The following is a 13,459-nucleotide window of genomic DNA, read 5'->3' as shown; positions in this document are numbered from 1 at the left end:
CACTGACTAAGCTAGTGTGCTCTGTGCATCTGATGCATATGCCTGGTTTCTGTGTGTTTGTTGTCATCTTTTCACTCCTTGACCTTGAAGACAAAGCACAAGCTAAAAATGTTTAGTTAGACCAAAGCACTGTAAACAGTGAACTCCGAGATCACCACAACCATGCAATTAAAAATGTCATTATGCTTGAGGATATGCAGGAAGATAAAAGTCTGTGAATAACTGTGATACTTTTAAATATTTTCACATAATATGCTTTCTTCTGCTCTCCCCATGTCTTGTCTGAGGAGCCAGTTTATTGAATGGAGGCAAGTGGGCAACGTGTCAAGCATTAGATGTGGTTTTGTTGAGAGCACCCCACACTGAGTCAGGTCTACTGCTGTTTTCCTGCGAGTGCAAGCAAGTATCGCAAGGTAGATCTCTTGCCAGATCTCTTCTCCCTGCAGTACTAGAATGTGTTTTCAGGCATCACAACTCGTGCCATTCCAGCAGTAGCCCCCTGGGCTTTGTTTCATGTGGAGAAAGTGTGCTCAAGATCTACAGGGAACCGGGTTGAGACTGTATCTCTTTAGAAGGGAAAGCAAAGCAATTCCTACAGCTGGCCGTTCCTGCACAAAGGCAGACAAATGTAGTTGTATCCATTTTGAAATCAGGGGGAAAAAGGCAGGATTTGTTTCACATGACTTTGAAAGATCCTGACTTACAAGTCATAGTGTTGATAATACACCTTTCTCAAAGGCACAGACATAAGGGTGTTCCGTGCCTCTGGGTGTACTGAAGGGATTACTGTGTAAGGTGGCACGATACCTGGGATCACAGAGGCCAGGCTCAGTGACCCATATGGCCCTACCAGTTTTGCCTTGTGTTTTCCTTTTTGTAATACTCCATCTTCCTCATTCTCTCACCGAAACAGTGAAATCATATCAACATGGACACAGCAGATTAGTTTTACAAGGTTCCCACCAGTCTGACATTCATCAGCTTTCTAATCTAATAGTAACACAATACCCTTTACAAGTACATGTTGAAGCAGCATGCTCTCAGTCTGAGTCCAAGGGCTGCAGGTTAAATCAATACCCAGGTCCTGCATTCTACCAGCTCCTGATTGCTAACGTTATTTCTGACATTCGCAGGGCCTAGCAGTCCTCCATGCAAGGGTTAAAGGAAAGTTGTAAGCAACGGTTCTAAAACACTTGGAAGAATCTCCTTGAATCAAAACCATTTCATAAAAGGCTCTTTGCCAGGCAATAAAATATTTTTGATGGACTCTTATTTTATCATTACCCATGTAAGAAAAATGTATTGCAAGAATCCCAGCACAATTCAGGGAAGTAATCATTTGCAGATTTAGTAGGCATTCTCAATTGGCAAAAATGAAAGATTTATTGTAGGGATGATGAAACAAAGAGCAGTTGTGCAAACTTTACTGAGCTGGATTATGAGAACATGCTTTTTCCATTTCCCACTTTTAAATGCCTTGGATGCAGTTTCAAAAGACAGATCAAGATCAATTATTTAACACTGCAGCTACACTGTACCTGAGTGTAGGATCTCTTCACACATATGTTATCTGTACACAACAATAAAAGGAGATTGAGGGAAGACAACAAAAGCAGACTTTGAAATAAAACTCATATTGTTCCTTGATTCCACAATCAGCCCAGGGATGTAAATAGAAAAGTCAGGCAATGACAAATGTCTGTGATGTAAATGCACAGCTATTTGAAATGAAGCCCCTTTTGACTTACCCAAACACAGAAAATACAGGTGTCCTTGAGATAGAATACAGGGTGCTGAATACTCTATAATGGCAACATTTTCTTTGAAATCCACCGTAGAGCTGAATAAAATTGCTGTCTTGCATATCCTTACTCACATGAATAATGCTCTGAAGTAGAAGGGACTTCTGGTCAGCCAAGGTGCATAGTCTCACTCCACCTTTAAGAAATTGGTGGAAGAGAAAACACTTTGGAGAGAAGGAGGTCTTTTTCTTGTCTTTTCTGCCAGGCACTCAATGTGTGACCTTTGGCACTCTGTGGCTGAGCCATTCTGGGCTCACGTACCCTGGTGTAAACTCAGGGTTTCTTTACAACTACACCAGTGTAGACAGGGACAGAAAGTAGCAGAGTAATTTGCCTTAATTCAACTGTATCTGGAACTCGGGCACAAGAGTTTTCACCACACAGGAAATGCCATAGGCAGGCAGAAGCTTGAAAGACCTTTGAGACTCTGAGCAGAAGGAACCATTAGAGATGCAAAATCATATTATGGATGCGTTACGTTATTGGCCTCACTACCTCACTGTGATTATTCACCCTCACTATACTCCAAAGAGATTTATTTCATTGTACTTGTGAGGAAAGGGACATCCAAGGTCAAAATTTCAAGAAGTGCTCATGAAATTTCAGTAACTCAGTTACATACTGTCTGGTTTGAGAAAGAGGACCTCAACTTCAGAGGTGCCCTATTAGAGCAGGGCACCTCCAAAATAAAGCTATCCAAAACCATGGCCTGCTTTTGAAAATCTTGTTCAATGTGAGTTGCCAGATGCCAGAAGGTCAAGTTTTGATATATTTAGTTTAAATAGCACATTATTTTTTTACTAGGCCCACTGGACTACTTGCTGAACAAGTGAGTGAAGGTTTCGGAATCTGGCCCACTGTGAAGCCCAAGCTGATATAAACACCCTGTGCTGTGGAACGATGGCTTTTTATTTCTCATCCGATTGTTAAAGGCTGTTTCTGGTTTGCCCAAAGTAACAAACAAATGCATCACATTTAGAACTGAGATCCAACTGCATAAATGACTGTATAAAGTTTTTAATGTGCAGTAAATTCCTCTTTCTCCCCTGAGACTATACTATACAGCCTCTGTGCTGCCTGCAAATGCAGATTAAAATTTTTATTAAATGACATATGTTTCACTAATACAGAGTATTAAAATGTATTGGCCTAATAAGAAATATTAATGAGTATATCGTTGGCACAGTTTTTAAACAATATTTAATTTTACTGTTTTTTAATTTTACCAAGCCTTCTGCCAGGTGATTCAAACTATTTTTCCTTCTTGAGGTTAATCAGTGTTCAGAAAGGCTAAATCACTGAGAGTTCAGAACGATTCCATGCCATTTTTAATAATCCCCACAGAACACATACATAGAAATAAAATAAAACCAAGCACTTAACCTCAAGAACACAATCACAAAGACTTTGTTTAAATTTAGAACTTTCAAGCTCTTCACCTTCTGACAAGATTAATAATATTCAGATGCAAGTTTTATTTAAAAATTAAGTTTCAGGGGGAAAAAACATCTTCTCTCACTGCTCCTAGATATTAGATAACTCCAGACTGCCTTCAAATCACTGAATGCAACCTTCTTTCCCAGGTCTTCTGGAGACAACTCCCCCTGCCAAAATGATGCTGGACCCTGGAGAATTACAGTTTTAGGACCCGACTGCTGGACGCATCTTTGAGGTACTCTTGAGGTGTATTAAGACATCCCTACAGGAAACAGGTAGTTCACAATTATATTTACTGCTCTGTAAAACTTATGACTAGAATTGAGAATGCATCTGACTAGTTGAGGGCGTATCACTTGATCTTTACTACTGTGCAGATTCATAGAGAGAAACTGATGGATGATTCAGTCTCAGACAGGATGCATAGTGAGAAAGAAATCTTGTCACACTTTTGCTACATGGGAAATGGTGAGCTACAGAAATCCTTGAGTTATTGCAAACCCAGTGCTTAAAGGCTGGAAAGCCTTTCCCTTTTTGCATCTTCAGATGTGATTCTTTGATAGAATTCATTGATCTGCATGGCAAAGAAAATGATCTTGTGGTGCAGCTGGAATGAATTGGGAGTTAAGAGGCTGCTTGCAAGATATCTTCAAAAGGTGATGCCCCATGAGGGGTTTATAGGTCTGTGCTGAGACTGGGGTTTGGATAAATCTACATGTGGAGTATCATCCAGAGCCAGGCCACAGCAGAGCTGGAAATAATTCTGAGTGTCTTAAAATGAGAAAGAATCACTACTTACTGAGTTTTGTGGGACAAGAGGATAAAGATAAAAACATGGTATCGAGATGTTATTTTTGAGTGCAAACTGGGCAAAGGGAAGGGAAAGGAGCCCAGCAGAGATTTTTCCAAAGAGACCTGGGAGACATGCCTAGAAGTTTGTCTGGCAGCCAGACATCATAGGTCACAACTAATAAATTTCACTTTTCTAAGCTGGGCATACTTTAGCCTATATTATTTGACAAAGAACATGAATGACTTTGCTCAGCGTGGAGGAGTTCTGATACTACCTCTTCTATGTGCCACAACAGTGCCAAGCAGCACAGTCACTGTGGAGAACCATTTCTAATACAAAAATGTTTCCTTCCTTTAAGATGTTCTCTGTCAATCAGACCATTGTCAGGTATTTGTCAAAAGCTCAGAGTGTTTAGGATTCTGACAAATATCTGCTGCTTGGTAGGAAAATGGAACATTTTCCTTCTACTCAAATCATGTCACAGTTGGAATTGTGGTAAAAAAATATGCATTTCAGTAGCCAAATCAAAACACTGAAGAATGAAGAGAAATCAGTCCAGGATGAGCTGAAATATAATTGTTTGGGGGACTGCACTAACAAAATAAAAACACTGAATAAATCAAATGGGGAGAGCTTTTAAACAACCAAGAAAAGCATCTTTGTTTAACACTTTTTCATTCTGAAATGGAAAGTCAAAAAAGATGGGTTAAAACAGAAACATTTAATTACTTCCAAACTAGTACACTGTTCAGAAAATGTCAATAGTAACAAAATCCTCCAGTCCTGTTCCCTGTCCCCCCAACATTTTGTTTTCCAAACTGAATGTGACCCAGATTCAGTAATGGTTTTCTTCTCAAAGCTCTGTTTTACAATCATACTTCTACTGGTTTTAAAAAACTGGCATGGAATACCTAATTTCTAATGTGGAACATGGAAATTAATATCCATCCTCGTGTCACAAAGCTATCTGTTCCCTAAACCACTATTGCTTAGTCCTATTACCTTACCTTCAGTAGGTATTAAGTATTATTAGTAGAAATTACTCAACACCATGAGAACCCTTATAGTGGTAATTAATTACATCATATCCTATGGCAATGAGTTTCACAAGGTATCCACTATGTTGTGGTGATATTACTGTTACTACCCCACTTTGTTTCTTACTTAAAAGACTGAATGAACAGCAATATCTGCACATAGTGACCAGCTCTGTATAAATATGCCAGGAAAACTTCAGGATAGTTCTGTTTTAACCAGATCCCAAATTACTTAATACTTTATCAAGTCAAATGAAATAAAAACCTGTGGAATTAAATGCTCTTGTAGGATAAAAAAGTACGTATTTGAAAGCCCCCTCCATGGAAGTTCCATGCTATACCTCTAACTACCATATTCCATTTATCACATCTCTTCAATGTCCTGTATAACATTTTTAAGGCACACAGCTGAACCTGAAAACCATTCTGGGTGCTGGCAGCAACAGTTGGAATTTACTTAATTTGTATTTATTTAGATTTATGCAAACAAAAAAACCTGAGAGCATGCCAGCCAGACCTAAGCCATATCAAACTGCTAGAAAGTAACAAAAAAGGCAGCCAGCCCTGCGTGGTCAGAGCAGAATTCCATCTGGCCCAGCATCCTACACCTTTTTATATCAACCTGAGAGATCAGATGCACCTCAGAGAATGTCCTGAAGGTCAGCAATCCCAGAATCACACTGGGAAGCTGATAATCCCTCAGGGAAAACCCTGGCAGCTACTCCCTCTGCAGCTCAGCTCAAGAAGGCAGGTCTCAAGCCCCTAAAAGCACATGGTATCATTGTGTCATACCATTGCGCTGTACTTTCTTGTCTGCACTAAGAATTGCAGATTTGCATTTCTGCCCTATTGCACTGAAAGATGGGACAGTCCCAGCCACATCAGAATCTGGGCCCAAGAATTTCTACAGCTTTTGCTCTGCAAATTCTGCTAGTCTGGAGCTCTCCAGTGGACAGACAAGAGTTCAAATTCATCAGCTGCCATTGGGCATTAGCTGACACAGTGCCAAGCCTAAAGCCATTTGCCAGTCTGCCCTCCAGTGCTGGTGCATGCTTAAACCCATTTGTACTGTCATGTAATTTGCAGTGGGTTTTGTAAACAAACAAACATTGTATTTTCACAAAACCACTGAATTGCTGTCTACTCCTCTAATCAGAGTGTTTTTAATGCTGCAGTTCCTTGACAGTATTGGGAAATGCCATCAGAGACCTAATAAAAAGAGAGATCTCTGGTGAGGCAGCTTTGATAGAATGGATGTTTCCTGCTATTGACTTCAAAGGAAAGAAAGTGAAGCTAGTATTATTGTTGGTTTTTTAAAGCACTCCTTTGGCATCAGTGCATGACACCCTCCACTCCAAAAGCTGAAAATACTTTCCAGACTTCCACAACATTCCCTCGAGTCAGACATGGAAACTTATTGTCTAGGTGAAGTAACTCAAAAGCATATAAGCTGGTGCATGCAGACCTATTTTCCCTGAAGAAACAGGATCGTCCCTTAGACTCATCTATAGATGTAGCCTGTAGAGATCTCATTACTCACCATGCATTGCTAGACACATGCTCCCCACTGACCGCAGACAGCATAATACTTGCTATCTACTGAGAGCAGAGATTCCGCATTGGTTTCCTTAGCAGCAGAAGCAATAACACTGATCTGCTCAATAGGCCCCTTTCTCCTGTAATCGTAATAACCAGGTTGCTGCCCATGAAGTGTTATAAATGTAGCCGAGGCTTCTGATGAAAGTTTTTACAGGTTTTTGACATGTCAAACCACCTGTGTCAGAGATGTACAGTAAAAACATCAGGAAGTTCAGCAGGACCACTATCTTTCATGTAATCTGTACAAAAATCTGTTTCATAGGTAAACTGCAAATGGTTAGTTTGTGTGATGTAGTGATTTGAACACAAGAGCTGCGCTGGAATACTGGAATTACCTAAAGATGCCCTTAGGCATGTTACCTATTTTCTCTATGTCTCAATTTCCCTGTGTTTAATGCAGTACCTATAGTGTCTCACCCTTAGGGATTCAAAAGAACTGACAAGCACAAGTGCTGAATTTCACTGTGTACAATACAGCACCCAAATCATTGCATCAAGACTATTCCCAAACTGAACATGTTGCATATATACAAGAAAAAAAGATTCTGCTTCAAAGTCTTAAATATCTAGGCAGGAACACAATGTCACAGACAGGTCTAGAACATACTCAGGAGTCATTTGTTTCTTTGAAATACATGAACTAGAGACATCAACAATTGCTCTTATCACTGTCCAGCTCCTCTCATGGATATCACATATGCTATTATACCCAATTTCTATAAACACTAATTGCATATGTGGAAATTATATAAAGATAAATATATTTACCCTGATTATGTCTGTGGAGGCCAGCAACATAGCTTCCCTGAGCACATATGCATGCAGTGATGGGAACTTAATTTTCTACTCTTTATGAAGTCACAAGAGTGCAAGAGGGTAAACTGATAAGCCAAGTATGGATTTGCCCAAATCAAACAATTCTAGACAACTAAATGAGCAGCTCTGTATTTACATTTGCAAGCAGAAGTTTAAACTGAGGATGCAATAGCTGGAGATCAGCAGGGTTCTACCCACCAAAGTATTAGAAGAACTGAAAGGCAGGAGAAGATGCAGCTATGAGAAACTTTTTTTTTAAAATAAAAACCATTTAAGCTTGCTAATTTTTGCTGTCTCAGACAATCAAAATTCCAATTGTCTGGGACATCAAATCTAAAAAAGCATGAAATTAATCTTCAGAAGTTACAGTCTTAAAGGCATTGCATCATTATTTTTGTTGGATATATTTTTGATTATAATGCAGATGAACCCCAAATTTAATAAAACTAAAATAACATGAGTTAAGTATGAAACATAACAGGATATTGCAAAGAGATTAGGTAGTTTCCTTTAGACTACTTGCAGAGCCCTAGGAAAAACCAAACGGAGGGACACAATGACGAGAAGGCACCACTTAATTAGAATATTTAACAGAATATGAAAACAGGATACTCATAGTACCGTTTTTGGCAATGAAACAGAGCGAACAGAATATGGACCTGAAACATCAGTAGTTCTCTACACTAGATACTGTTTTGCCTGTCGACTGTCTGTAGTAAAGAAAGAAGCAGGCTAGCTAAATTTAAACCAGCTGTAACGATGAGAGTGTTACAGTTGGACTGAAGGAAGCTTACCTCATGAAAGTATTGTGGAAACTGCTGTTGGAAAGATAATAAAAGGATTAACTGCAGTTTTAGTGAACCATTTACTTTTCAATCAAAATGTCTCATGTATTTCCTGTTCTCAAGTAGCCTGAATTCCAAAATTCCTTTGTCTATTACAGTACATAGTAGCAAAGCCTGTCATAAGAAATTAATAGTTTTACATGGAAAAGTACTTTTATATATGAGGGTGGGGTGCTGCTCACTGGTAGCTTCTCCTGAGCAGTTCAATACCTAGTCAGCCAGTAATCTTACAGAGAGGAATAAAATCAAGGGCTTAAAAAGAAAGTACAATGGGTAATTGTGAATGGCGAAAGAAAATCTCCACTACAAATACCAAGAGATGTAAAGTTACTTTAACAGGGCTACAGCAAAAATGAACCAAAATCTCAGACCTCTATAGACAGAGAATGAATTGCCACCTTAATTTGCAGGAATAACAGCACAATTATTACCACATCAAAAGAAAAGCCATCATTTAAAATGACATGACATCACTGCAGAATGAAACACTGCACAGCAACCCTTGTTTAAAGTGGAATGGAATTCACTGGGCAAATAATCCCCACTTGATATTAATAAATTTAAGGAGCCGTGTTGCAGCTTTGGATCTTGTCCCTGCTAGATCAAGGTCTTTCCAGGTTAGAAACTAAATTTGCAAAGAAGACATATTTTTTCATGTGCTTACTAGGATCCAGCTTTGCTCCACACAGGATTCCAGGTTGTAACATTTAATACATGGATACTTCTGCTGACAGTGGAAGGGTCTTATTCTGGGAATAGAAGAGTTAACTGCAAGTTGTGCAATGTAAAGCTCCTAATTCTGATTGGGCCATTCCATGTATGGGAACAGCTACAATATCTGCTCAAATAAAACAGATCTTTATGTACTTACATGCCAAAGCTATATACATGTGCCATGAAGGCTGTCTGCAATATCAGATGCAAAGGTTTTTCCAACCTATTCACAATGTTAAAACTGGAGATGTTATCAAAAGCTGGTTCTTAATGCAGATTAACATAATTGAAAGGAGGAAATTTTTAGCATTTGCTAAGATGTTACATGATTTAACATCTCTGGTTTATCCAGTTTCCTGTAGGAATAGGAATGTAACATTAGAAATCTGCTATACAATACCTGTCAAATATGCATTTTGCAGAAAAAGACAAAAGTTCCCTCACCCATGGAGTCTACTGACTCTTTCAGCATCACAGTAAAGCTAATCGGGGTTCCACATTTTAAGTATTTCTTTTTAAAAGTGTGAGATAAAAGTGGGGAGAAGACCGATCTCATTCCAGATGATAAAAACACTAAAGCCAAAAAGTAGGCTAAAATAAAATCTGTAAGTATGCTTTCACAGCTTGTTTACACTTTTTGTTTGGAAAGAGGCAACTAACTTGCATTATCCAATATCCACTGAACACTGCAGACATTAAGATAACGTTTTTCATTTATACATTAGAAGTAAAAAGATAATCAGGATGACCACTTACAGAGAAAATTTTTCTCTGTAAAACATTTTGAATACTGTTGTTTTCTTCCTTCTCCCCTCCATGACCATTGCAGGCCAGCAAGCTCCTTCTTGAACAAATGGAAAAAAGTAAGCTTTTTATATAAACATTCTTTCCTATTCCTCCATAGAAAGCTACAGCTTGCCATGGAAAAGTTTGTCTTGATCTAACTTCCTTAACAAGCATTTGCCATTGTATCATTCTGTGATCAAAACAATGAAATAGACAGATAGTCAGAAATTCTGCCTATCAAGAACCAGAATGTGGTGCATTAACCATTCCTTTTGTTTGTACTTATTTGTGTGTGTGTGCCTGTGTGCATGTGCATGCATGCACACGCGTGCGCATGTGGGTGTTACAAATAAGACTTTCCAAATTTCATGGCCCAGTTTGGAAGCTTATGTCAAACTTGTTTTGCTTCATCTGTTTCAGTCAGGGTCTTATATCATTGTTGTTTCAAACATGTGGAAAGCTTAATGGAAGTCATTAACTTTTATTTTAGTTTGGCCATATTGTCATCATGGTGGGCAGATGCAGAGATGGTGTTATTCCCAAGATCCTCTTTTTGGAACACTGATGTTGTTTACATCTTCTTGATCAGAAGAGAACAATGGTTTTTACTTATTTTTAAAGCTCTGTTTTGCAAATTAAAAAAGCCCCTAACAACCTTTGAAAATGTAATTAAAGATACTTCTTTTATTCTTTTAACTGTTTAAAATCCTTAACAAGTTTCTTTTTCTTTTCTAAACAACCATTTGAAACTTTTGCACTCACAACTCTATGGGTTATTGTTCAGCTGAAGGAATGAAAAGAATTTCATTAGATGTGTTTTATGTTTCTTGATTAAAAATGCCACCCGAGGCTCAGTGACTTGTTTTACGTTAAATGACTGCTGCGTGCTTTGATCATCACTTTATTAATGCTTTAATGAATATTAAAAAAAATAAAGCACTGTATTAAAAGTTAAGCTCTCATATAAGGAAACTGAATCCCTTTTCCAAGAACTACAGTATTTCTTACTCAAACATTTCCTTCTAGATTAAGGTTTTCTGCAGTTCCCCTTTAGCCTGCTGCAGACTAAGTTACAGGAAAGCACAACAATTATTTTGGAATAAGATTGAAGAGGGAGCAAGAAAGAGAGCAGAGTAGTATGTTTCTATTCAAACAAATATATTCCAGACTTACCATGCACTTGTTTGGTTTTTCTCCAGAATGAACTCTCATATGAATCAGCAGTTTGTAACGAGCATTGAAGGGTTTATATCGGCGGACGCAGCCTGCCCAAAAGCAAGTGAAGTCCTCTCCTTTTCGCTGGTCAATGTGAGTCTTTTCTATGTGTCTGACCAGTTCGTCTTGTTGGTCATAAGTGGCACTGCAGTCAATCCACCGACAGACCTGTTTACCATTGCTGAGGTCCTGTTCATCCCCGTCACTGGGCTGAAGGGACTTTGGAGACATAGAGGTGTGTAAGTGAGGCAGTGTCCCTTGAGTTTGGCTTAGTTGCTGGTGCAGATGGTAAGGGGGAGGCAGCCCCTGATGATGTCGAAAAAGATCAGCAGTGGAGGAATAATCGTCAGCTGGTTCTTGTTTTAAGAAACTCACCTTCTGGGTGCTGTGCGAGGTGTTTTGATGAGGAATGCTAGTACCGTTCATCATAAGGCTGAGGCTTCCATTCTCCTCGACTTGCTGCATTTGTATCTGCTCACAGTCACCTCTGTCACATTCAGCAGAAATAGGTACAAGACATGCTGGAGGGGAGGGAATACTGCAAGGGTTTCCAGGCTGAGAGCAAGACTGGGGCCGAGAGGATTTTTGAGCACTGTGATGACTGATCTCCACAGGATGAGAGGAAATGCCAGCTGAATTAGTTCGCAGTCCATTCACACAGGTGACCAGTGACGTCTGTGATGTGCGGATGATAGCTGTAATATCAATTCCTTCAGCTGAAGACGGCACAACAGAGATGCATCTCTTCTTCAGGTTGCTTGTTTGTAGCCTGGCTGAGTGCTGAGGGGTGCCAAGTGACAAAGGACCCAGGGAGGAGCTATGTTCATTATTAAACAAGTAGGATGAAAGTGAATTTGTAAAGCTATTATTCATTAGGTCTATTTCAGGATGCAGACTACTGGAGGCTCTCAGCTCCATCCCCTCCGTAATCCTCCTATGTGTGGAAGCCTCAGACAGAACCTTATAATCACTCGGGCATTCTTGTTTAATGTGCTGAGCCGGGTGACTTCCATTCAGGCATGGAGCAGCAGAATCTACTGAGTCTTGAAACCTGGGTGACCTGTAATACAGTTTTCATTAAGCATCACTAACCACCACAGGATTTATGACTTTTGTACAAGACACACCACTTGTTAAGCCCTGGAGAATGGAAGCACTTGCTCCCTGCTGAATGTTACCTAATGTAGCAATTACACCAAAAAAATCTGCAATGCTTCCTCTACAACCCTTGTAAAGGCAGCATCGTTTTACACAGGATTAATTTTACACACTGGGTTACGCACGGAACAGACAATCTCCCCTCCACTGCTATGGGCCGTTCATCAATCACAATGTAGGTTTTCAATGCGTAATAGATCGGGCAAAACAATAACTGAGAATGAAATTTGAAAGCTTTGGGTATTTTTGAATTATTCAAATATTGGCATTTTCCTCAGAGCACACTGGGAAAACGCCTTGGCATTCTTGTTGACACAAATCCAAAAAAGCTAGCTGAGCTTTGCTTACACGTCAGAGATGCTTTCTTTCGCAAAATTAAAAAAGGAGCAAGAGCAGTAGGGGAAAAAAGAATACAAAGAAAGAATGTCTCGCTTTCAACCAGTGGTCCAGAGTCAATGAGAGATCAGCTGAGTATTTACTTCTAAGAGGTCTACAAAAGATAACTAAGAAAACTTCACAACTGGTGGATTTAAACTTGCACTGTATGTCTTCCCATTTCCATTTTTCCTATTAAAGTCTACACGGGTCTGCAAATCAAAAGAAGATTTTCTGCAGAAATTATTTTTAATCTTTTCTGATGTGTGCTGAATCCAACCACTCAGGAAGCAGAACCTTGAGCAACCCCACATAGACATTTCAGAAAAACACTGCATTTAGAAAACGTTTCCTCCTAACATTTTCTTCCAAGCAGTTAGCGATTTGTTTATGCCTTAAACCAAAACACTTTATCTCAGCTATAAACGTTTACTGTGGGTGACCCAACTGTGTTTTTAATTAGGACCAGCAGGTGCTCCTTACGTATCCCTAAAGCATAGTAGGGTTTAACCTATGGCTTCATCATGCAGTGATGTGCCAGACTGAGAAGAGGAAACAGTACATCTGTATGCAGGAAAGTTCTACCTGAACTAATAAACCCTCCAGAGCGGTGCTCCATGGCGCTTATGCTGACATGTTCCACTTAAATGAATTTTATGCTTTTCTGATGCTAGCACCAGAAAAGCTGAAGAAAACCTGGCCATTTTGCAACTTGTGTGTGACACCGCAGCTAAGACAAATCTGACACATTTTAAAGCATGAAACACATATGCATAAAGTATTCTGGACATATACATACATTAAACTGTGAAGCTGCTGAATAAACTGAACTTAGATGATTTTGTCACTATTATTTCTATTAATCCATCACTAACATTAAGA

At 39.2% G+C, this 13,459-nt stretch overlaps 1 protein-coding gene across 1 annotated transcript in view; it reads right to left on the bottom strand.

Moving 5' to 3' along the window:
- The window catches only part of GLIS1 (GLIS family zinc finger 1), a 208,099-nt gene that overhangs the window by 93,082 nt on the left and 101,558 nt on the right, over window positions 1-13,459 (bottom strand). Inside the window, exon 4 of the mRNA XM_075711221.1 lies at window positions 11,003-12,104. Coding sequence (XP_075567336.1) covers window positions 11,003-12,104 — 1,102 coding nt within the window. The remainder of the gene's footprint in view (window positions 1-11,002; window positions 12,105-13,459) is intronic.

This window comes from Pelecanus crispus, chromosome 5 (assembly GCF_030463565.1).
Source record: "Pelecanus crispus isolate bPelCri1 chromosome 5, bPelCri1.pri, whole genome shotgun sequence".
Taxonomy (NCBI): Eukaryota; Metazoa; Chordata; class Aves; order Pelecaniformes; family Pelecanidae; genus Pelecanus; species Pelecanus crispus.
The sequence above is the reverse complement of the archived record's forward strand: the minus strand, read 5'-3'. Positions and strand labels throughout refer to the sequence as shown.